The sequence below is a fragment of the Bubalus bubalis genome, chromosome 17 (genome assembly GCF_019923935.1).
Source record: "Bubalus bubalis isolate 160015118507 breed Murrah chromosome 17, NDDB_SH_1, whole genome shotgun sequence".
NCBI lineage: Eukaryota > Metazoa > Chordata > Mammalia > Artiodactyla > Bovidae > Bubalus > Bubalus bubalis.
Window position 1 is genome coordinate 194,536 of NC_059173.1, and position 20,533 is coordinate 215,068.

The 20,533-nt window shown below is 60.0% G+C and overlaps 2 protein-coding genes across 7 annotated transcripts; both read left to right on the plus strand.

Moving 5' to 3' along the window:
- The first annotated feature begins 3 nt into the window (after positions 1-3).
- On the plus strand, positions 4-14,031 carry UFD1 (ubiquitin recognition factor in ER associated degradation 1). The gene is made up of 12 exons (XM_006065539.4): positions 4-169; positions 2,365-2,497; positions 2,860-2,892; positions 4,594-4,715; positions 5,489-5,619; positions 6,592-6,664; positions 8,966-9,034; positions 9,795-9,860; positions 10,045-10,092; positions 10,647-10,735; positions 11,262-11,343; positions 13,913-14,031. The coding sequence occupies exons 1-12, from the start codon at positions 167-169 to the stop codon at positions 13,985-13,987; spliced, it is 924 nt and encodes a 307-aa protein (XP_006065601.1). The 5' UTR covers positions 4-166; the 3' UTR covers positions 13,988-14,031.
- Positions 14,032-14,179: 148 nt separating this feature from the next.
- On the plus strand, positions 14,180-20,242 carry C17H22orf39 (chromosome 17 C22orf39 homolog). 6 transcript variants are annotated; one of them, XM_025267158.3, is made up of 4 exons: positions 14,180-15,910; positions 16,011-16,178; positions 16,402-16,524; positions 20,002-20,242. In XM_025267158.3, the coding sequence occupies exons 1-4, from the start codon at positions 15,887-15,889 to the stop codon at positions 20,122-20,124; spliced, it is 438 nt and encodes a 145-aa protein (XP_025122943.1). In that variant the 5' UTR covers positions 14,180-15,886; the 3' UTR covers positions 20,125-20,242. The 6 variants fall into 6 exon arrangements, 4 of the variants coding, with proteins under 4 accessions (XP_025122943.1, XP_025122942.1, XP_044785795.1 ...); XM_025267157.3 differs by lacking the exon at positions 20,002-20,242 and adding an exon at positions 17,589-18,239; XR_006545447.2 differs by having other exon boundaries at positions 16,316-16,524; positions 20,002-20,234.
- Positions 20,243-20,533: the final 291 nt, after the last annotated feature.

Below are 20,533 nucleotides of genomic sequence, written 5' to 3' on the forward strand. Positions count from 1 at the left end.
TGAGCTCGCACCTCCCCCGGAAGTGCTTTTCCGTCACTTCCGGTGGATCCCAGGCTTCCGGCGCAAAGCGGCTGAGGCGGCTGGCGCTGTGAGGGGGCGTCGGCGGCTCCCACCGGCAACGTTTCCCGGCAAAGCGCTCTGGCGCGGCGCGGCGGAGGCGTCCACTATGGTAAGTGGCCGGGCGCGCAGGGCCGGCCGGGCGGGCGGACGTGGAGGCCGAGAGGTGCCGAGTCACCCGGCCTGAGTCCGCCGACGTCTGGGCTGAGCGCAGTCTCGCGGGTGTAGACCCGTGTCGGCTTCCAACGGACAAGCGCCGCGTCAACTTGGGGGCTGTCGGCGTAAGAGGAGAGCGCACGGGCCGCCCCAGCCCCGGGACGGCGCGGCCCCGAGACCCCTCGCCCACTGCGCCCGGGCGGCGGCCCCGGCGCGGGCGTGATGGTCGTGGCGTCGGCTCGGGAGGCGCGCCGTGTCCGCCACGGACGCCAGGCCTCCAGGACTGGACGTTGGTGCGCCTGCTGAGCTGTGCGAGCACCGTGCCGCCCGGCCTACCGCCTCCGAGTGTGTCAGTGTCGGGACCCCTCTTCCCGATCCCGGAGCACTGCCGGGCGCTGCGCGGTGTGCTGGCGCCGGGGTGGTGGGGGCAGCGGGGCGGGGACATGCTCGGCGCTGGGCGTCCATTCCCTCTTTCGTGCTGGGAAGAGAAGGCAGGGCTTCGGTGGAGAGGGTGCTGCGAGGTGGTGAGGAGGCCCCCAGCCACTTCCTCCGTTCATCCCGAACGCCGTGTGTTTGCTAGGCTTCGGGCTCAGATTTTGTCCAGCGGAGAGTCTTGCCTAGAAGAAGAAGAGACACGGTTTGGAAAACTCCCTTGCGGCGCTGCAGGGAGTGGAGAACCGTCCGTTTGAAGCAGGAGCTGCGTTTGCTGTCTGTGGAAGACACTTGGCCCAGCTTGCTCGTTCCGGAATTGCTAGTGAACAATGTCATCAGTACCGGACTTTGCTTTTAATGATGTGTGCTTAGAATCCAGTCAAGACATGCTGTCTTGTTAAGGTTTTTATTTAACTTGTAAAAAACCGTATACCGTAAGTTTAGCACTTCAGTCATCCTTAAGTGCACAACTCACTGGTGTAAAGTATATTCCTGTTGTTGTGTAGTGGATGTCCAGAGCTTTTTGGTCTTGACAAGTTGGAAGTCTGTCCCTGGGAAACACTTGGCTCTCCTGCCGGCCCGTGGCAGCCAGCTTTCTTCTAGTGTCTGAACTTGCCTGCCTCAAGCACCTCCTATAAGGGGAGTCCTACGGTGTTTGACCTTCCCTGCCTGGCTTCTTTGACTGAGCACAGTGTCCTCAGAGTTCATCGTCATTGTCACACGTGTTGGAATGTCCTCCCTTTTGGGGGCTGAACAATGTTCCATTGTGTGAATGGATCACGTTTTCTTTGTTCATTCGTCTGTTGGTGGGCACTGGGATTGCTTCCAGCCCTTGGCTGTTGTGAAGAGCGCTGCTGTGAATGTGAGTGTACATCTGTATTTTCGGACCCTAGTTCCGATCCTTTGAGCAGATGTCGTGTCGTGCAGCCTCATGTTCTTCCTCCCCAGTGCCTCGAAGTGGTCGCAGTACTCAGAACACCCGGGTTGCTGGGCAGCGTGAGTTCTGAGCCTTCCTGTAACGTGCAGTTTCAGAGCTGGGGTCCTGTGTCTGTGGTGGCACCGTGTCTGGGCTTCACTTGTGTGTGGGAGGGATGGGTGGTGTGATGGAGTGCCCCACGAGAGGGGTGTGAGCCCTGGGCCTGGGTGGAGCAGAGGAGGTCCAGAGAAGGGTTAGGGTGCTCCTGGAGGCCGGGGGTGGCGGGGGGCTGGCTTCTGGTTTCTGCAGAGAGAGCTTTCCTGGTCGTCCTCTTAAAGCAGTGTCCCCCGAGCTCTCGGTTCCCTTCCCTCTCTTGTGCTGAGAACCCTGCCACCCAGACGGTTTCCTGTGTTTGTCTCCCTTGTCTTGAACGTCAGCTCTGCCAGGGCAGAGGTTGGAGCTGTTTGGTTAGTGGTGTTTCCCTGGTGCTTGGAGGCCAGAGCCCAGCAGCTGGTGGCACTCCTAAGCACGGGATGAGAGGAATGTGGTCGGGCGGGGACGTGGCCATCACAGGAGATCCTGGGACCTGCTGGTGGGGGACTCGGGCTGGAAGAGGTGAAGGACAGGCTTGCTGGGGGCGCCGTCTGAGAACAGCGGGACGAGTGGGGCGGCGGCTGCTGGCAAGTGCACCAGACTCCTGGGAGGCGGCGGCTGCGCAGTCTCGCTCTGGCCCACTCTGGCTGCAGACGGGAGGACCGGGCTTGTCCTCTGTGTTAACTGCAGCATCTCTTTCCTCCCTCTAGTTCTCCTTCAACATGTTCGACCACCCGATTCCCCGGGTCTTTCAGAACCGCTTCTCCACGCAGTACCGCTGCTTCTCCGTGTCCATGCTTGCGGGGCCCAATGACAGGTCAGACGTGGAGAAAGGAGGGAAGAGTATGTGCCACTTTATTTTGAATCGTAACCCTTCCCACCCCAGCCTGCAGGGCCCTAGTCCTCAGCAGCCCTCATCTGCATGTGAACAGGATCTGGTCACTGTCATGGTGTCACGGCCCCGGACGGCTGAGAGGTGGGGTGAGGGTCCTGTTGTGACCACATTCATGGCTGAGGGCCGTGTGGTTCTGTCTGATAACTTCTAGCAGCGAGCTTTGCTGTGACAGATCAGTGAAGTTCTGCCTGCCCCACTGGTCTCCTTGGGTACCTCCGTGTAGACACAGCAGAAAGCACTTACACTCTGGGTTCTGTTCTGTTCTATTAGTTCTCCTTCTCTTAACGGGTCTTAAATATTCTTTTCACAGTAATTATGCCACCATCAGCCCTCGACCAACTCAGTAAGTACTTCCTACCTGACTTGAGAACAGCGATGATGTGAATGTGGGCACCGGGACCACATGCAAGCCCCTCAGCGCCTGGGTAGAGGCACCCTTCAGCAAGGCTGGTTGGGGATCGTCCCTGAAGGGTGCTCGCTGGGCTGGGAGCCTGGGGCCTGCAGGTGCTCCTCTGACAGTCCCTGCCCAGCGTCAGGTCCCATGGAGACTAAAGGCGGGTGTGAGCGCCAGGACCATTCACACTGCTGGGGTAGCTGACGGCTTTGGCTGGAGGCATGGGGTTTTCCCCCTCAAGGACGGTAGCGGCCCCGGGAGGACGCTGCAAGCAGGCCTCTTGTCTCCCCGCGCCTCTTGCCTCAGCTCCAGCCACAGTTCTGAGCCCTCCACCCCAGGAGCTGCTCCCCACCCCTGCCTGCCTCTTAGCAGGAACGGGAAAGGCCACACCGTTCTCCCTCCCTCAACCCTTCCTCCAACAGGAGCCACTCAGAGACCTTACACCCCAGCCCCACTCCTGGAACTAGGGAGACCCCGACCACAGACACCGAGTCCCTTGGGGCAGGGCAGCCACACTGTGTTGGGTGCACGCTGGGCAGCTCAATGAGGGCCAAGTGCTGGCTTGGGCTCTGCACCTTGCCTGACCTGACTCCAGACTAGTGAGTCTCTGGATTGATGTCCTCACCTTTGAACAGGACACACAGAGCCACCTGTGTGACTGCTCGGGGGCAGTAGTGCTTCCTGGATGGTGCCTGTGGTGTGTAAACAGCCAGGGCCCCGTGGCACTGGGCAGGGGCAGGGGCTGGCCCTTAGGCAGCGCCAGCTGCAGCTGCTGTACCCACGGGGGGATTCCTGGAGTTGTGCTCCGCTCAGCCAGCTTGGCGGGTGAGTAGACCCGGGGCACGGCCCTTAGGCCCAGTTATCACAGAGGAGGGGCCGCCTGGAGCCTGGCTCGTGCGTGGAGCTGACCCAGGACTGAGCCAACTGTGCCGGCTCCCAGACGTGAGAGGAGGCTCGGGTCAATCAGACAGGGGCTCAGGCTGGTGCTGGGCAGGCCTCGCCAGTCACGGGAGGCACAGTCCAGGTGGAATCCTGTGGGTAGAGGAGGTGAGGGGGTGCAGCAAGCTCAGCACCCCAAGGTGCTTCTCAAAATCACGAGATGTAGTTTGAAAATTACTGGACCAAGAAACACGGGGTCTCGTCCAATGGCAAGAATCTCAGACCCAAGGTTGGATTCCTGATCAGTCCGTTCACCCTGACCCACCTCAGTCCGCTGCACAGCTCTGCAGCCCAGGGCACGCTGGTGACAAGGGCGCGGTGCCTGAGGTACCTTGTTCCAGCTGGCCCCCCTCCCCGGGCGCCCAGCCTCACCCCCTCCCAGCAGCCTCCTGGCACGAGCGTCTGGGCACTCTCGGAGGTGTGCTGTTGGGTCTTCTGACTTTGCCCAGCACCTGGTTGATACGCAAACTGTGAATAAGTGTGAAACGTGTCACTTCCCGGAGCTGGGATCTCAGACGAGCGCGTGTGTAAGTGGTGCTGTGTCAGCAACGCCCTGAGCTGGAGCACAGGGTCCGCTGGGCAGGCAGACGCACGGGGCTCAGCCCCATGAGGGTCCTAGCGCCTTTCAGGGGTGGGGCTTCCCCAGGGAGGGTCTAGGGACAGGATTTCTCTTCCTGGAAGAAGCTGAGCCTCATCCCTCGCTCTTTACAGGCCGACTTAACATCACCTACCCCATGCTGTTCAAACTGACCAACAAGAACTCGGACCGCGTGACACACTGCGGGGTGCTGGAGTTCGTGGCCGACGAGGGCATCTGCTACCTCCCGCACTGGGTGAGCAGCCGGGCTGTGCGGCCCTGCCCTGGGGCGGCCGCCAGGTGCGGCCGTGGACGCGGCGCTCCAGGACCCTGCCTGGAGACCACAGCCCTGCTGTTAAACTACCATTTCCCGGGTCAGGCTTGTTTTAAGTGATGGAGCAGGAGTGTTTTTCAAATGATCCGAATACCGAGTTTTAGGTTTTTAATCCGTGTTCTCCCTACTGTGTGCGTGTGCATGCACGTGCCTGTCCCTGAACGTCCACAGCACTCGGCCACGTTGCTGTGGGAACGGAGCCCCTCAGCACTCAGGCTGGCCCAGTGCCATCCACAGGCCGGCAGAGCCGCACCTGCGGCACAGGGCGGGGCCCATGGCAGCTAGGGGTGCTGCTGGTGGGTGGGGGGCTGGGCCGCAGCATCCCCAGTGTGAGGGCCCCACGGCTGCCCCCGTCCTTTTGACCTTCAGCACTGTCTTCTGTGACTGCCAGCTGCTCTCGGTGTTGTAGGTGCTTTGAAGGTACCCGAGGGCCCGTGTTTTTACAAGGTCTTATGTGGAAATGCAGTGTCCCGGACAGTGTAGAAAGGGTGGCCTGGGGCCTTGGGGGTTGGGTGAAGTGGGGGGCAGTCTCTGTGGGAAGGCTCTGGCCTGGGGAGGCCTGGAGCTGGCAGTCGGGGCCTCGCCTGCCACCCTTCCAGTGACTGGCTGCCCCAGGTGTTCCCGCGGTTCCCTCCCCACCCCCACCCCGCCGCCCCTGGCCGTGCCCCTACTGCGTCCCCTCTGCTCCCTTCCAGATGATGCAGAACCTGCTGCTGGAGGAGGGCGGCCTGGTTCAGGTGGAGAGCGTCAACCTGCAGGTAGCCACGTACTCCAAGTTCCAGCCGCAGAGCCCCGACTTCCTGGACATCACCAACCCCAAGGCCGTGTATCCTTCTGAAGACGGACGGGTTCTTTGTGGGCGGAGCTGTGCAGGTGGCGGGTGACAGCGGCCTCCGTGGGGTGTGCCTGCTGGGGGGCGGCACAGCAGTCGTGATCGACACTGACTTGAGAGCACTGGTGTTGGGCCAGTGCGTCCACACGGCTTGGGGGCCTGGGTGAGCGTGCTGGGCGCTCTGCAGACCCCCACCCGAGCGCAGCTGTGCCTTCCTCCGGGGACCCTGGCCCAAAGCCCAGTGGCATGTCTGGAGCCGCGCGTCGTGTCTGATCTTGGTCTTTAATGCAGATCAGTCGATTGCTGAGGATGAAGTGTGCTGTGTTTGGGCATCATTCCCTTGTCTGGGCACTCAAGGTGACTCAATTTTAAGAACTATTTAGTATTTTTTAAAGAAAGGGCTTATAGGCTACTTTTTGTTTTAAAATTGTTATTATTAAGTGTTTTTAGTCTAAAACAAATGGCAAAATACGAGTTACTGCCCAAAAGGTAGAAACAGCAGAAGTATAAATGAAAACATTTTCAGTTTTGAGGGAACTTTACCTACGTTTCATTCAATCTTTTTTCCTATAGGATTTTTTTAAATCCTCTAATTGAGGTGTAATATACATGGCAATGAAGTGCACACTTCAGCGAGTTTGGCCAATGTGTCCCCCCAGAAGGGTGGTTGTGCCCCCTTCTTCCTGTCTTCAGCTGACCCCTGGCCCCAGAAGCCTAGCTGCCTCCCACCTCAGAGATCTGCCTTTCTCAGTGCCCCATGGCTGGTTCTTTCCCTCAGTGGGGAGTGAGGGTCACCTGTTACCACATGCTAGAGGTGCTTCCTTCTTATTACTGAATCATTGCCCCAACAAGGCACACGACTGTTCAGTGCCCAGGGTGACCTGATGCTGCGAACCCCTGTGGGCACTTGTTTCAGAGGTGAGGACTCCATCTTGCTCTGTTGGCCTTGACCATGTGCGTCTACAGATTAGAAAACGCCTTGAGAAACTTCGCCTGTCTGACAACTGGGGATGTGATTGCCATCAATTACAATGAGAAGGTGCGTGTCAGCCCCATGCGTGCCGGGGCCTCTCACACTGTGGGAGCAGACAGCAGTTACACACAGACACACCCATACACACACACAGACACTCTCCAGGGTTGGACGCTGGTTGCTCTTTGCAGTTTCCCTCTGTGAGACATGCAGTCCTAAGAGCTGTTACTGTTCAGTTTTATGGATTCTGAGTCACACTTCTGTATTTTCTCATAAACTAAATAATAGTCTTGTTCCCTTTAGCTTTGTGGGGACATTTTCATTGTTGCCTGTCTTAAGCTTTTTGGGTTACAGGCAATCTTAACGTTATTGTTTTTAAAGTATAAGGGCAGAAAAAAAAATTGATGATAAAAGGTAGTGACTTTTTTGCGTGGTAAGGGAAGGACAGTTCCTCAGGTGTGCATAGACTTGAAATGCATGTCAGGGTCTCCATTTTTGGAAGTATGGAGACTGGATCCTCCAAAGGGCCCTTCTGAGAAGACTGGGCAGCCTGTGCTGAGGGCTGGTCGCCCGCCCGCCTGTGGCGCGAGGTCTGGGTCAGGGCCTCCCCGGGAACCTGGGCCCTTGAAGGGGCCTAGTGGACGCCGAGGAGCCTTGTGCCAGGCTCTCTGGAAGCAGCACCCAGTCGAGTGGTTCCCTCGGGGTGCCGTGGGCTGGAGCGCAGTCTCCGGTCTCTCTCCTGCTCTGCTGGCGGCGCCGCAGGTCTCACGAGTCGCTAGGTAGTTGTGACCTGCAGTTTGGAAACAGCTGTAGACAGAGGTGAGCACGTGCCCCGGAGCACGGACACGAATGTTCACGCAGCCTTGATCACGGCAGCAGCGGTGCCGAGGCCACCCGGCAACACAGACTCACTTCCATCAGTCACTGGGGGGGCCTGCAAGCCAGACGAGGGGTGCTGAGCTCTCTCTCTGTGCTGGGGACCTGCCCCTCCCGGTCAGTGTTCTCAGTGGTGGAGCTGTCTCAGCTGTTCCTTACGAAAGCAGACGCTCACTGGGCAGAGAGAAAACCTAAAACACGCAGGAGAAGCCTCTGGGCAGAGAGAGAGCTTGAAACACGCAAGGGAAGCTGCTGGGCAGAGAGAGCGCCTGAAACATGCATGAGAAGCCTCTGGGCAGAGAGAGAGAGAGCCTGAAACACGCATGAGAAGCCTCTGGGCAGAGAGCCTGAAACACGCAGGAGAAGCCACTAGGCAGAGAGAGAGAGCCTGAAGCAGCGCAGGAGAAGCTGCTGGGCAGAGAGAGAGAGCCTGAAACAGCACAGGAGAAGCCGCTGGGCAGAGAGAGAGCCTGAAACATGCATGAGAAGCCTCTGGGCAGAGAGAAAGAGCCTGAAACACGCATGAGAAAGCCGCTGGGCAGAGAGAGAGCCTGAAACACGCAGGAGAAGCCGCTGGGCAGAGAGAGAGCCTGAAACACGCAGGAGAAGCTGCTGGGCAGAGAGCCTGAAACACGCAGGAGAAAGCCGCTGGGCAGAGAGCGCAAGCCTGAAACATGCAGGAGAAGCCGCTAGGCAGAGAGAGAGAGCCTGAAGCAGTGCAGGAGAAGCTGCTGGGCAGAGAGAGAGCCTGAAACAGCACAGGAGAAGCCGCTGGGCAGAGAGAGAACTTGAAACACGCAGGAGAAGCCTCTGGGCAGAGAGAGAGAGAGCCTGAAACACGCATGAGAAAGCTGCTGGGCAGAGAGAAAGAGCCTGAAACACAAAGTAGAAGCCGCTGGGCAGAGAGAGAGAGCCTAGAGCAGCGCAGGAGAAAGCCGCTGGGCAGAGAGCCTGAAGCAGCGCAGAAGCCGCTTCCTGCTCCTGTGACTCTGTGCATGGTCTCCACACACAGGCTCGTCCCCAACACCACAGCTGGCTTTCAGCCTCCTTTCCTCCTGGCTGCCTGGGAAGCCCTGCCGCCTCTGCCTTGTTGTACGGGAATCCGAGGCGTTCATGTAACCAGTCTGGTGTGGGCAGCCTCAGTGCACCCCACAATGAGCCGTGCTGGAGCCAGCGCTCTCAGCAGCATCTCACTCAGCATTTAGCTTGTTATCTGCTGGCAGTTAATTCCTGGAAGTGAACTTTCCTGGGGTAGACATTCGGTCTTTTGCAGTTTGCTGCCTAACTACCTTGTCAGATTTGAGTCACTTACGAGAGTGATCAGCTGAGGCACAGGTCCCGGGGGGCACCCACTCCCACTCCGCTCTCCACAGCAGGAGGTGTGGCCGGGGAGGCTGTCATCAGGGGAGTGAGTGTGTGCGGGGCCGGGAGTGCCGACAGAAGTGTGACGGGCCCAGAGCTGCCAGGAACCAACCCCTTCTCTCCCGCCAGATCTATGAGCTGCGGGTGATGGAGACCAAGCCGGACAAGGCCGTGTCCATCATCGAGTGCGACATGAACGTGAGTGGCTGTGGGAGGAGGGTTGTCGGGGTCCTGCTGGCCGGTGCCCTGGGGAGGTGTCACGCGGCCCCCAGGATTGCTGGGGAGCAGGCAGCGGATGCTGCCAGACCCTCCGAGGAGGCTGCTGACCTGTAATCAGTGGCAAGGCTGCTGTTGGTCCTGAGACAGCCAGCACATCAGCCCTGCCAGGGGCCCGTCTCCTTGGAGGCTGAGGCGGGGCTACTCAATTCCAAGGAGGGGGCTGTTGGTCCCCACAACGGCCCAGCACGCCGGGTTTCTGGGCAGGATGCCCAGCAGAAGGGTTCCATCTGCCCGGGTCCGTTTATGTGGCATTCTTGAAACGACAGCCTTCAGGAATGGAGAGCGGAGGAGTGGTTGCCGGCGGGATGGGGCAGCGGAGTCACGGGGAGGGAGGCGTCCCTGTGCTGTTGAAACTGCTCTGGATCTTAGCCGGGGTGGGGGCACTGACTTGCAGTGATGCTCAGAACAGAACACGCGTGTGTGTGTGACAACTGGGGAGGTCTGCACGGGGCAGGGTCGTGTGTGTGTGTGTGTGTGTGTGTGAGTGTGAGTGAGAGAACTGGGGAGGTCTGGACGCAGCGGGGTCGCAGTACCAAAGTCTTGCTGTGACTGTAACACGTGACCGTTGAGGAAGTGGCCCTTCTGTGTGGCTCCTACAGCCGCACTTGGGCCCACGCTGCCGTCCCAGCCTAGAGGCTGAGTGCGGCCCCGTGTCACGGTGCTTTCCTCCCGGGCACAGGTGGACTTCGATGCTCCCCTGGGCTACAAGGAGCCGGAGAGGCAGGCCCAGCACGAGGAGTCAGCCGTGAGTCGCTCCCCGCATCCCTCCCCAGCTCTGCGCACCCGCCGTGGGGTTCCGCTTCTGCTGGTGCCGATGCAGCCATGCTCTCCCCGCCCAGCCCCGCTCCTGGGCCCCGTGCGTCCTGGCTGTCCCAGAGGGGCAGTGAGGGCCCTGCTGAGAAGCGCATCCTGTTTTCCTGTCTCTCCAGGAAGGCGAAGCTGACCACAGTGGCTACACTGGGGAGCTGGGCTTCCGTGTGAGTGCCGCCCCATGACTGTCGGTGACACCCCAGGGACCTCAGCCGGGCCAGGGCCGGGGGACCCCGCACACGTGTACCTGGCACCTTCTCAGTCTCCAGAGCCTGTCCATCCGCTTTCTCCTGGATCATCCCAGCCACTGCCAGGCAGTCCCAACTTCTTAAAAACTGCTCGCCTACTGGAAAGGAGCAGTAGCGCAGCAGAGGCACACGAGCCCTTCAGGGGTCACCAGCCGTGACCTCTGCCGTGGCCTCTGGGCCGTGTCCCGCGGCACATGGTGGCCCCACGCTGCTGCGGTCCCTGGGAGAGCGGGGGTGTGGGCGAGGCTCAGCCTGGGCCCGGGAAGCAGGTTGCAGAGCTGAGCCGTGGGCCCAGCCAGGCGCGTCACCCTGTCCTTGGCAGCGAGTGCCCTGGGTGGCACGGCAGAGGGGGCTCCCCTGAGCTCACGGGGCCCCGGGGGGCTGGGCGCTGAGCTCCCGAGGCAGTCCCCGCCCACGGCCTGCGGAGCTGCCCCCTGCCCCAGGCCCCTCTCAGCCCCGGTCTGCTCGTCTAGGCCTTTTCTGGCTCCGGAAACAGACTGGATGGGAAGAAGAAGGGGGTGGAGCCCAGCCCCTCCCCAGTCAGGCCCGGAGACATCAAGAGGTGGGTGTGCTAGCCCTGACCCAGGCCCCTGCCTGCTGCGCTCTGCGGGGTCGCGGGCGCTGCCCCACCGCCAGGCCCACCCAGCTGCCCGCAGGCCTCATCGGCCCTCTGTCCTGCCCACAACCCGGCCGTCCCGACTCGCGCCATCAGTGACCGCCCGGCCGCCTCTCCCGGTCGTTTGGTCCAGGGCCTCGGGGCAGAGTCCTGGCTCTGGTGGCCCTCACGGTGGCAGCAGGGCTGAGCTGCGTCCGCACCGGCCGTGTGAGCCGCCGCACATGGGCCTGCACGCGACCTCTTGGGGGTGAAATCGTGTACAGTGAGAGGCTGGAGGACGCTGATGTGAGCCCGGGAGAGCCTGCCCCGTGCCTTCTGCTCCCCCTGGAGTCCGGGAGGTGCCCTCTGGCTGGCATGAGGTGTAGTGGGTACAGCCTGAAGCTGAAGGGAGGCCCTGCTTCCTCTCTCTGCTTACAAGTGGACTCTAGTTCCTTCTCCTGGCGCCAACGCTTCTCCTGCTCTCTCTTTATAGAGGAATTCCCAACTATGAATTTAAACTTGGTAAGATCACGTTCATCAGAAACTCACGTCCACTGGTCAAAAAGGTTGAGGAGGTGAGTGTTTCATGAGTCATGGCACGTTTCCTTGGCTCCTGGTGACAAGGGGATTTTTTTCCCTCATGAATGAGGGTCTCCTTTCGTGTCTTCTCCATCCCGGGCCTCCTCCCCTTGGGCTGGCCGTCCTGCTGAAGCCGTGGGGACGCGTGAGGGCTCGGCTCCTTGCCCTCCTGTGCGGGTCCGGCCCAGGCTCCGTGTGCTGTGCACTGAGATCTTTAAGCCCCGGGTCGGTCTTGCAGGGCAGCTGCTGTGATCGTCTGCCTCTCACAGACCAGAGAGTGAGGGCGCTGGGGTTGGGGGTGCGGTGTTCAGGGTGCCCAGGCCTCGGGCAGAGCTGACCACTGAGGAGCCACCACAGCGCCTCCGCACTCCAGACATGCCTCCCTCTGCCTGGGGCAGGGAGGGGAGGTTTCGCCTTACGGCCCCTTCTCCCGGTGCCAGGAACTGGCTGAGAAGCCGCACAGCCTGCCGCCTGGCCGCTGTGGCTGCGCTCTGGGTGCGGGTTCGCGCTCGCCCACCTCAGACCCCGGCCTCCTGCTCCTTCTCGAGGCTCGGTGCCCTGGGGACCAAGAGGGGCTCAGAGACCCACTCACAGCCCTTCCTGCCTTATTGCTCAGCAAGTTGACACCACGTTGAGACCTTGCGAGGCTGAGAGGAGCTCACACGGCCCCCCACCAGGCATTTGCTCACCCCAACCCAGCCGCTGGCCAGGCCTGCCAGCCTCGGCATCCTCTGGCTCCTTCGTCCCTGACCATTGCGAGGGTGGGGAGATGGGTGTGTGCAAACACGCCCAGGCCGCGTGTGCCATGGGGGTGGCCGGCAGGTGTCCTGGGACACAGGTGGCACACTCGCGGGGGTCGTGGGGGAGCCCCGGAGGAGACCAAGGCGCCTGACTGGGTTGCCGCAGCCCTGCTGGGGCAGGGGGCAGGGCCCGCACTGAGGACCAGGCGTCTGTCCCAGGGCACTCGGCCCTGCCCCCAGGAGAAGGGCCAAGCGCCACGGTCCCTGGAAGGCCCTCAGCGAGGCAGTGATAGTCTGTTCGTGGTGTCCGCCCCGCCCGGCTCCCACGCACAGGCTGGGCTGGCTGCAGCTGGAGGAGCCTTGCCAGCGGAGCCCAGGGAAGGTCCCAGCCCACTCCCCCAGAGTGAAGACTGCAGTTAGAAAGCTTCCCTTGCCAGCACCCCAGTCCTGGGGGCTCAAAGACACCAAAGGGGCAGGAAGCACCAGGGAAATAACTTCCCCAGACGGGCCGTCCAAGCGTCCAGTGCAGTGAGTGGAAACAGCTCCAGGTTGGGGCCGAGGGAAGACCCTAAAGCTTCCAGGAGGTGGAGATTCTGCCGTGGGTCAGGAACAGCGGCATCTTAGCTGGATATAAGCCAGGACACGGTGGAGCAGGGTCCTTAGACTTCTGTGCCTGGTTCTTGCAAATTCCTGTGTCGAAGCCCTCACCCCCAAGCCTGAGTGTGATTGTGTTTGAAGGCGCAGCCTTTCCAGAGGTGAGGTGGGACGAGGCTCTAGGTGGGCCCTGTTCCACGCCAAGGAGATGCGGACGCCCCAGGGAAAGGCCTGAAGGAGATGTTCTCAGTTGTTGAAGAGCCCCCTAAAGGGCCGCCTCTGCCCTCTCAGGAGGCCACTGTGACACGCCACTGAAACGAGGGGCCAGGGTAGAAACGAGAAAGCCTGCCGCCCTGGAAGCAGGGCCTCCCCACGGCCGTGTGCAGCCCTGGAGCGTGGCCCGTGCAGGCGGGGGACGGCCCCGAGCGCCTGGGAGACAGGTTCCTCAAGCGGTGCAGTTGCAGGGGCCCTCCTGCGGCCGATCGCAGGTGGTGTCGACCGCAGGATGCATGGAGGCCCTGCAGGAAAGGAACACTGCCTGGCTCGGCTTCAGCGTGCCGTTGCGTGGTCGCCACCACGAGAACCCTGCACGGGCCCCCAAGAAACACCAGCTGCCCCAGGTGGTGGTCAGTGTTGGCTGGGATCACGGGTCCTCTTCAGCGGCAGTGTCTCCCCAACTAGCAGCAGAGCTCGTGAACAGTTATTTGCTGTTTTCAGAGCTTCTGGAAAACAAGCAGTCTTTCTGCTGGGAGGAGAATAGCTTGGTAGACTGAGGGCTGCCCAGTCACCATTCTGCCGAGGAGCTGAGCCTCTAGGGGAAGTCAAAGCTGTGTGCAGAGACGCTGAACTGCTCACCAAGGCAGCTTCAGTGCTGCAGAGCTGGAAATAACAGTGACCCAGGCTGGAATTGGTGTGAGAGGAGAGACGCGTGGCCTGAGATGGGACAGTTGTCTGTGGAGGCACACAGCAGGGACTGGAAGTGTGCTTTGGGGTGGTTTTTCTTCTAGGAGGTATATTTTGCATTTTCTACATTGAACGTGGAATGCCTTTGCAAAACAGTGTATATTCAACCTGAGAGAAAGGCTGTGGTGCTGTAGCTATTCTGGTTTTGTTTTCAGTTCAGCAGGTGATAATTTACATTTGTAGGAATAAAGTGGGAGTAAGGAAGAAGGCGGGATGGTAGAACAAAGCATTTCCAGGAGTTTCTGAAAATAGTGTTTTCTCTTCTCAGGATGAAGCCGGAGGCAGATTCGTTGCTTTCTCTGGAGAAGGACAGTCGTTGCGTAAAAAGGGAAGAAAGCCATAAGCTGGGACTGTTGACTGATTGGAAAATAAAATAATTGCAATATGCTGGCTTTTAGTTACTGGCTCTGAGGGGATGCTCCGTCACTTTGGGTTTGCTTAGAGTCACCTGGAAGAGGGCAGTGGGACAGCGGCTGTGTGCTGGGTTTGGGGGAGAGAAGGCCTCTGGGGCCCCTTGGGGGCCTCTGCTCATGCCCACACCCTCTGCTCAGCTGACGCGGGGTGCCCTAACTCCTGCTGAGGGCAGTGAAGGGGCGGGATTGCTCTACGCTGTGCTCTTTTTTTTTTTTTTTCCCATTTATCCTTTTCCCGGGTCATACTTAGCTGTTGCCTTTGGGCTGGGAAAAAAGCGGTTTAAATAGTGATCATCCCATTACGCTGGTTGCAGTTTAAGTATTTGAGGAAGGGTGTTTGTTTTTATTTTACATGTTGATTTTTTTTTTTCTCCTAAAAAGCCATGCCTCAGAAGGAAAACCTGATTTAGAACCATTTCTCCTTTTACTTTGATTTAATTTGGAAATAACTGGTTCTTTAGTCTGTTTTGTAAAAACAGCTTCGTGGTGAAGCACAAATGTAACTGTTAGAATGAATGAAAGCTGAAGAAATGTTCTTCTCCCTACGCCTCACTCCCAGTTTTAAATGTATTAAATTTTCCAAAGTTCTGCTGACCTTTTTTTTTTGTTTTACTAGTATTAATTTAGTTTCAGGTCTCCACTTTATATAATAAGAGCTCTTTTGACATGTTAATTATTTTAATCTCTTGTTCCTTGAAAATAATTTTCAATTATGAATTTCAAATAAAAAACAGGCAGTGACCAAAACCTGAATTGCCTCTAAGCGTCTGATTAGGTACCAGCATGGGGCTGACACCTGCACGTGGGTCTGCACGGAGGAGAGGCCTCCTCGGGGGCTTCTCTGGCCCTGGGCCCAGCAGGGGCTCCCCTTGCCTCGGCTCCAGGCAAAGAGGCCCATGTCCGGACAGGCTTCCCTCAACACTCAGGAGACCGTCCCCCGCGGGAGAGAGGCCCCAGGGTTCACCCACGAGTCCTCAGAGAAGGAGCATTAGAGTCCATCGTGATAATCAGGGTTGGGCCCTGTGACCCAAACCCCAGGCAATGCAAGTGGTTTCGGAAGTCTTGAGCAGGCTGTGACCTGCCGGACCCTCCAGGGGTCTCGGCTCGCGGGCAGGTGTAGACGCCCTCTTGGGTGGGCAGCTTGGCCTGTGAACCACCACGGCAAGGACGCTTTGGTGAAACTGCAGCGCTCGGCCCTGACCCCGGCTCACCCAGCGGGTAACGGGCGGGGGCTCGGCTAGGAGGACCCAGCTGGCTAGGGCTTGAAGGGCCACCGCGGGGCGGTCGCAGGGCAGTCCTGAGGCGCCATCAGCCTCTTGCCGGCGCCGTCACTGCCTCGTGCGCGTCCTTCATGGACGAGCCCTGGCCCCGCCTCAGCACAGCCTCGCCCCTGACGCCGCCTCCGGACGCCCACCCGCAGGGCCCGCTGGCTCCCCAGCCGCACGGCCTCCGCCCCGCTTCCTGCCTGGACGCCCTCGGGAGTCACCCTGCCCTCGAGGGGACACGGGAGGGACAGCCGCAGCCGCAGGCTTGACCGCACGGCGCTGGTTCCCGGGTGCGCTGATCCATTTCAGTGACTGGACCTCCGAGGTGACGAAAAGAAAGCTGCGGGAAGAGACTGCCCCGCCCACACCGGCCTCGGCCCCGCCCGCCTCGAGTTCGGTCCCCGCCCCCAGCTGTTATTGGCTACCAACCCGGATGTCCCGTTCACTGGCGCGTCTCAAGGAGGTGGGCGAGGAGCTACTGGCAAAGTCTCGGCGCTCATTGGCCCCTCTGCCCGTCAGTCATGCGGCGCGGGCCTCAGGAGGCGGGTCGGGCGGTTCCTGAATATGGCGGAAGGTGAAGGCTGGAGGGTAAGCTCCGTGGGCTCTGGGGGCCCAGGGAGCCGAGTCTGCGGGTCGGAGCGGGCGGGCACCTGGTCCCCCGCTCACGCCCCCGTGCCCGCCCCCGCAGCCGCCGCGCCCGTGCGAGGCCTACCGCGCCGAGTGGGAGCTTTGCCGCAGCGCCGGGCACTTCCTGCGCCACTACTACGTCCACGGCGAGCGGCCGGCCTGCGGGCAGTGGCGGCGCGACCTGGTCAGCTGCCGCGAGTGGGAGGAGCGCCGCAGCGCCGAAGCCCAGGTGAGGCCAGGTGACCCGACCGGGCCCGCCGAGCCCCGGAAGGCCGGGAACCAGAGGCGCTGGGCGCAGGGGGCGGGCCTTGAACTGGGGGTTCGGGCACAGCCCTCCGCGTGTGCTTTGATTTGTATCATTCAAAGGTCAGTCTGACAGCCAGGCTGGGAGAGGGCGTGGTACAGGCACGGGAGACCAGTCAGGAGGGGCTCTTGGTCCGTCCGTCCAGCAGACACTTCCCGCTTGGACGCTCTTGGACGTACAGCAGCGGTTAGAACACAATCTCTGCCCTGCCCTGGAGCTGATGGGGGGAAGAGCGGAGCGGAGCTGTGAGGGTGCAGAGCTCGCAGGACTGGTGAGTGTAAATGCCCAGTCCCTGAGCAGTGGAAGAGAAAGTTGGCGGGTCTATATGGCAAGAAATCAATAACCTTTATACACAGCTTGTAAAGATAGCTCTTAATATATCAGTAAGAGAAATGGATTTCACAATGAAGTGGACAAAAGGCATAGAGAAGGGATTCACCCTGAAAGGACATCAAATGGCCTGATACACATTTAAAATGACAGTAAGTGGTTTCTGCCCAGCGAAACATCCACTGGGGTTTGGAGAGTCTGAGCACCTGGGCAGTGCTGGCGGAATGTGGGGTGTTTTGATTATCTAAATGTCAAATGCATGCCTTTTGATGTCAGAGTTTTACTCCTGGAAGTTTATCCTAGGGAGGTAATTGGGTGACAGTTGAAAGTTCACAATGTCCTGAAAGTGACCTGATGTCCAGTAGTAGACATTTGACCAGGTAACGAACATCTTCCCCACCGCAGAGTACTACACAGCCGTTTAGTAACCTACCCACTTGTGGAAAGGTGCCCGCAGTATGTCATGTAATGAGGAAAGCAGGAGGTGCATCTGCCAGGAGGCGATTATTCCTTCTTTAGGGAAACGGGTGGCAGCTCTGAGACGCCGGCCTCGAGTGGACCTTCACCTCCGGGCTGGAGGTCTGCAGGGCTTCCACGTTTGCTTTGCATTTCTGGTCGCTCTTACACACCAACAGGTGGAGGAGGTGAAATTCTACATGTAAAGTGGCCATCACGGCACCTAGAAAACCCCAGGCCCCATCGAGGTGACCTGCTGCCCCGAGGTTACTGGTGGGGGCAGCGCCTGCTGTCGGTCAGTCTCTGCCCTCTTCCCTGCCTCTGGCCACGCTTTCAGGCTCACCTCTCCTCACAGCTCAGCCCCCAACCTCTCTCAGCTGGTGAAGCTGATTAGGTCAACTGAAAGCATCAGACCCTGGGGCCCAGGAGAAGCACGCGCCCACACCATAGGTGTTCACGGTAGCTTGGAGGGGAGTGGTCTCAGCGTGTGCTGGCTGCACGTGTGGGCGGGTGCGTGTGGGGCTGCCCGTGACCCAGTCTCCTTTGCAGCGGTCCCTGTGTGAGAGCGAGCGGGCCAGAGTTCGGGCTGCACGTAAGCACGGCCTGGTGTGGGCACCCAGGCAGAGCCCCCCAGAAGACTGGCACCTCCCTCTGCCTGAGGACAAGGACGGGTGACCGACCCAAACAGTCCAGAGGGCCCTGGGAGCTTCCGCCTAGCGTGGGACACGGAGCCCTCACCTCCAGCCTCGCCTGCCCTGCCATCACCACCAGGCTCGGAGCCGGTCCACCCAGCATGCAGTGTCCCTGTGGGCATCCGGGCAGGCCTGGGGACAGCGGCCCAGGACGCTATCCCAAGGGCTGGGCTCCTCAGATGAACCCTCCAGGCGCAGCTCTGACCCGTGGGGACACTCGGGGGGTATCAGGCGGCTCCCCCCCGGCCCTGCTCTGGTAACCACCACGTACCTCGGCCAGGGTTCCCTCCTGCCACGGCCACTCACCGCTCCTTCCCTCAGAATTTCACCCAGGCGTTTTTAGAAAACATGGATTATATCAAAAGACATTTCACAGGTTTGATTCTAAATAGAGACTGTAAATTACATCCAGGCTTTAATATTGAGTTAGACGCAGGCAGTGTTAGCATTTTGTACACTTACGTTCTTGTAGATGCTTTTAAAATACATGTCCTTGAACCAAGAAGAACTCTCCTTCTTTAGAGGTCTCTTTCTTCTGCTGAAATGATGTCGCCTCTGGGGCCACGTGGCCGGCCCGCTGCTGGGTGCTGTTGACCCGGCCTGCGGTGTCTCGGCGCCTCCCCCTGGGCCCCAGCCGGGGCACAGGTGTGGCTCCGCATCATGGAACCCATTCTTGGGGGCAGAATAACCCACCCCTTCAGAAGGACTTTCATTATTGGGTTCCCCCCCCCCATGTGCCCCAGGAGTCCTCTGTGACTGTGAGCGGTGGGGGTGCGTGCATGGGACCCCCGGAGCAGAGGTGAGTATAAAGAAGGCGCACGGTGCCCCCTCTGGCAACCAGGGCCCGTCAGCCATGGCTGCAGCTCCATCCACAGGCATTTCTGTGCGAGGAGAGGGAGGGACAGCTGGGTCCTCCCGGGTCTGAGATCCCCGTGGGAGGCTGTGTGCTGGGAACGGCGGCCACCTCCTGGTTCCCAGGATTTGTGCAGCGGGGTGCCAGTGCCGTGAGGAGCCCCACGCCTGCTCGGATGCTGAGCATGCCTCCAGTGCAGGGGGGCGTGCCTGTGTCATGCGTGTCCACGCCCTGGGACCGCAAGCCCGAAACGGACATGTGGCCTCCATCCCGTTGAGTTCAGGGGACGGACATGGACATTCAGGCGTCAGCCGTGAAGACTGAAACAGGCAGCGTCTTTCACACTCGGGACAGAGCCCACAGTGACGAGCCGTGTGGGTGGTGACCCGGTGCAGCGTGGTCTCAGGGACGCTGGCAGTTCTGGGGCCAGGGTCAGAGCACCACCCTGGGGAGCCTGTGATATGAGGACTCGTGGCGGGGCAGCCGGGCGGGGAGCCATGACCTGCTCGGGCAGCACTGTGGGTCTCTGGTGTAGGTGAGACTGGCCGTGAGACTTGACTAGGGAACTGCGCTTGGCACCTCCCTACCAACCTCCAGCCTCCTGTCAGCCTCTCGTCACCAAATAAAAGGCTGAGACAAAATAGTTGGCCATGACTTACTCACTTGATTGTCCAACCTCAGCGAGGAAAGCTACAGGCTTGAAAAGCACCTGTGAGGGGGGGGCGGTGGGGAAGGCTCTGACTGTCCGAGTAGGCTGGAGGCTTGCAGGGTCGAGGGGCCACGGGCTGACGAGGCCAGGGCGGGTAGCCAGGGTCCTCTAGGCCTGTGCACAAGCAGAGTGCTCACTCAGGTGAAACGTCCCCTGGCGTGCCTGCCCTGAGGTGGGCCTCCACCTACACGGACCCTCACTGCTGGGCTGCTTCATGCCCCCCACCCAGTTCCTCGGGAGGAGGCCTGCCCCTTGCTGCTCTGTGCATACTAAGTCACGTCAGTGGTGTCCGACTCTTTGTGACCCCAAGGACTGCAGCCCGCCAGGCTCCTCTGTCCATGGGGTTCTCCAGGTAAGAGTACTGAAGTGGGTTGCCATGCTCTCCTCCAGGGGCTCTTCCTGACCCAGGGATCAAAACTACATCTCCCATGGCTCTTGCGTTGCAGGCCTGTTGTTTCCCACTGAGCCACCAGGGGAAGCCCCAACCCCTGCTACTGAGCATGACTCTATTTGTAAGTTGGTCTTTAAAGGGCTGATTAAGGTGAAACTGGATCTCGAGTGAAAGTCAGTCATGTCCGAATCTTTGCGACCCCATGGACTATACAGCCCATGGAATTCTCCAGCCCAGAATACTGGAGTGGGTAGCCATTCTGTTCTCCAGGGGATCTTCCCAACCCAGGGATCGAACCCAGGTCTCCCGCATTGCAGGCAGATTCTTTACCACCTGGGCCAGAGGGGAAGCCCAGGGTTGCAGGGGCAGGCCCTAACGCAATGACCGGCATCCTTACAAGAAATCAAGGCACGGAACGACCACACGGGGACATGAGATGATGGCCATCTGCACGCCAAGGAGAGCGGCCTTGGAAGGCACCAGCCCTGCCCACACCTGTACCTGGGATGTCCAGCCCTGGAACTGAGAAAAATAAATGTCCACCGTTTCAGCCCTTTAGTCTGTGGTGTCTGTTCTGGTGCCGACCTTACTCACGCCTCACCCACCCCACACTGAGTGGCCTCAGCCAGGTCAGGTGTCAGCCATCCTGGGGGACACACCGCCTTACCAGTGGGTCCCTGTCCTTGACAGTCTCCTTGGCGCCCCTCTGCCCCCCAGCTTAAAGCCCAGAGCTGGCCCTGCCTCTCCTCGGGGCGCATGCCCTTCACCTCCACCCCTGTGGCCACTGCCTCTTGCCAGCAGCTTCTGCCCCTTCCTGGTCCCTGGAGGGCAGCAGTCAGCGGTGGGGCC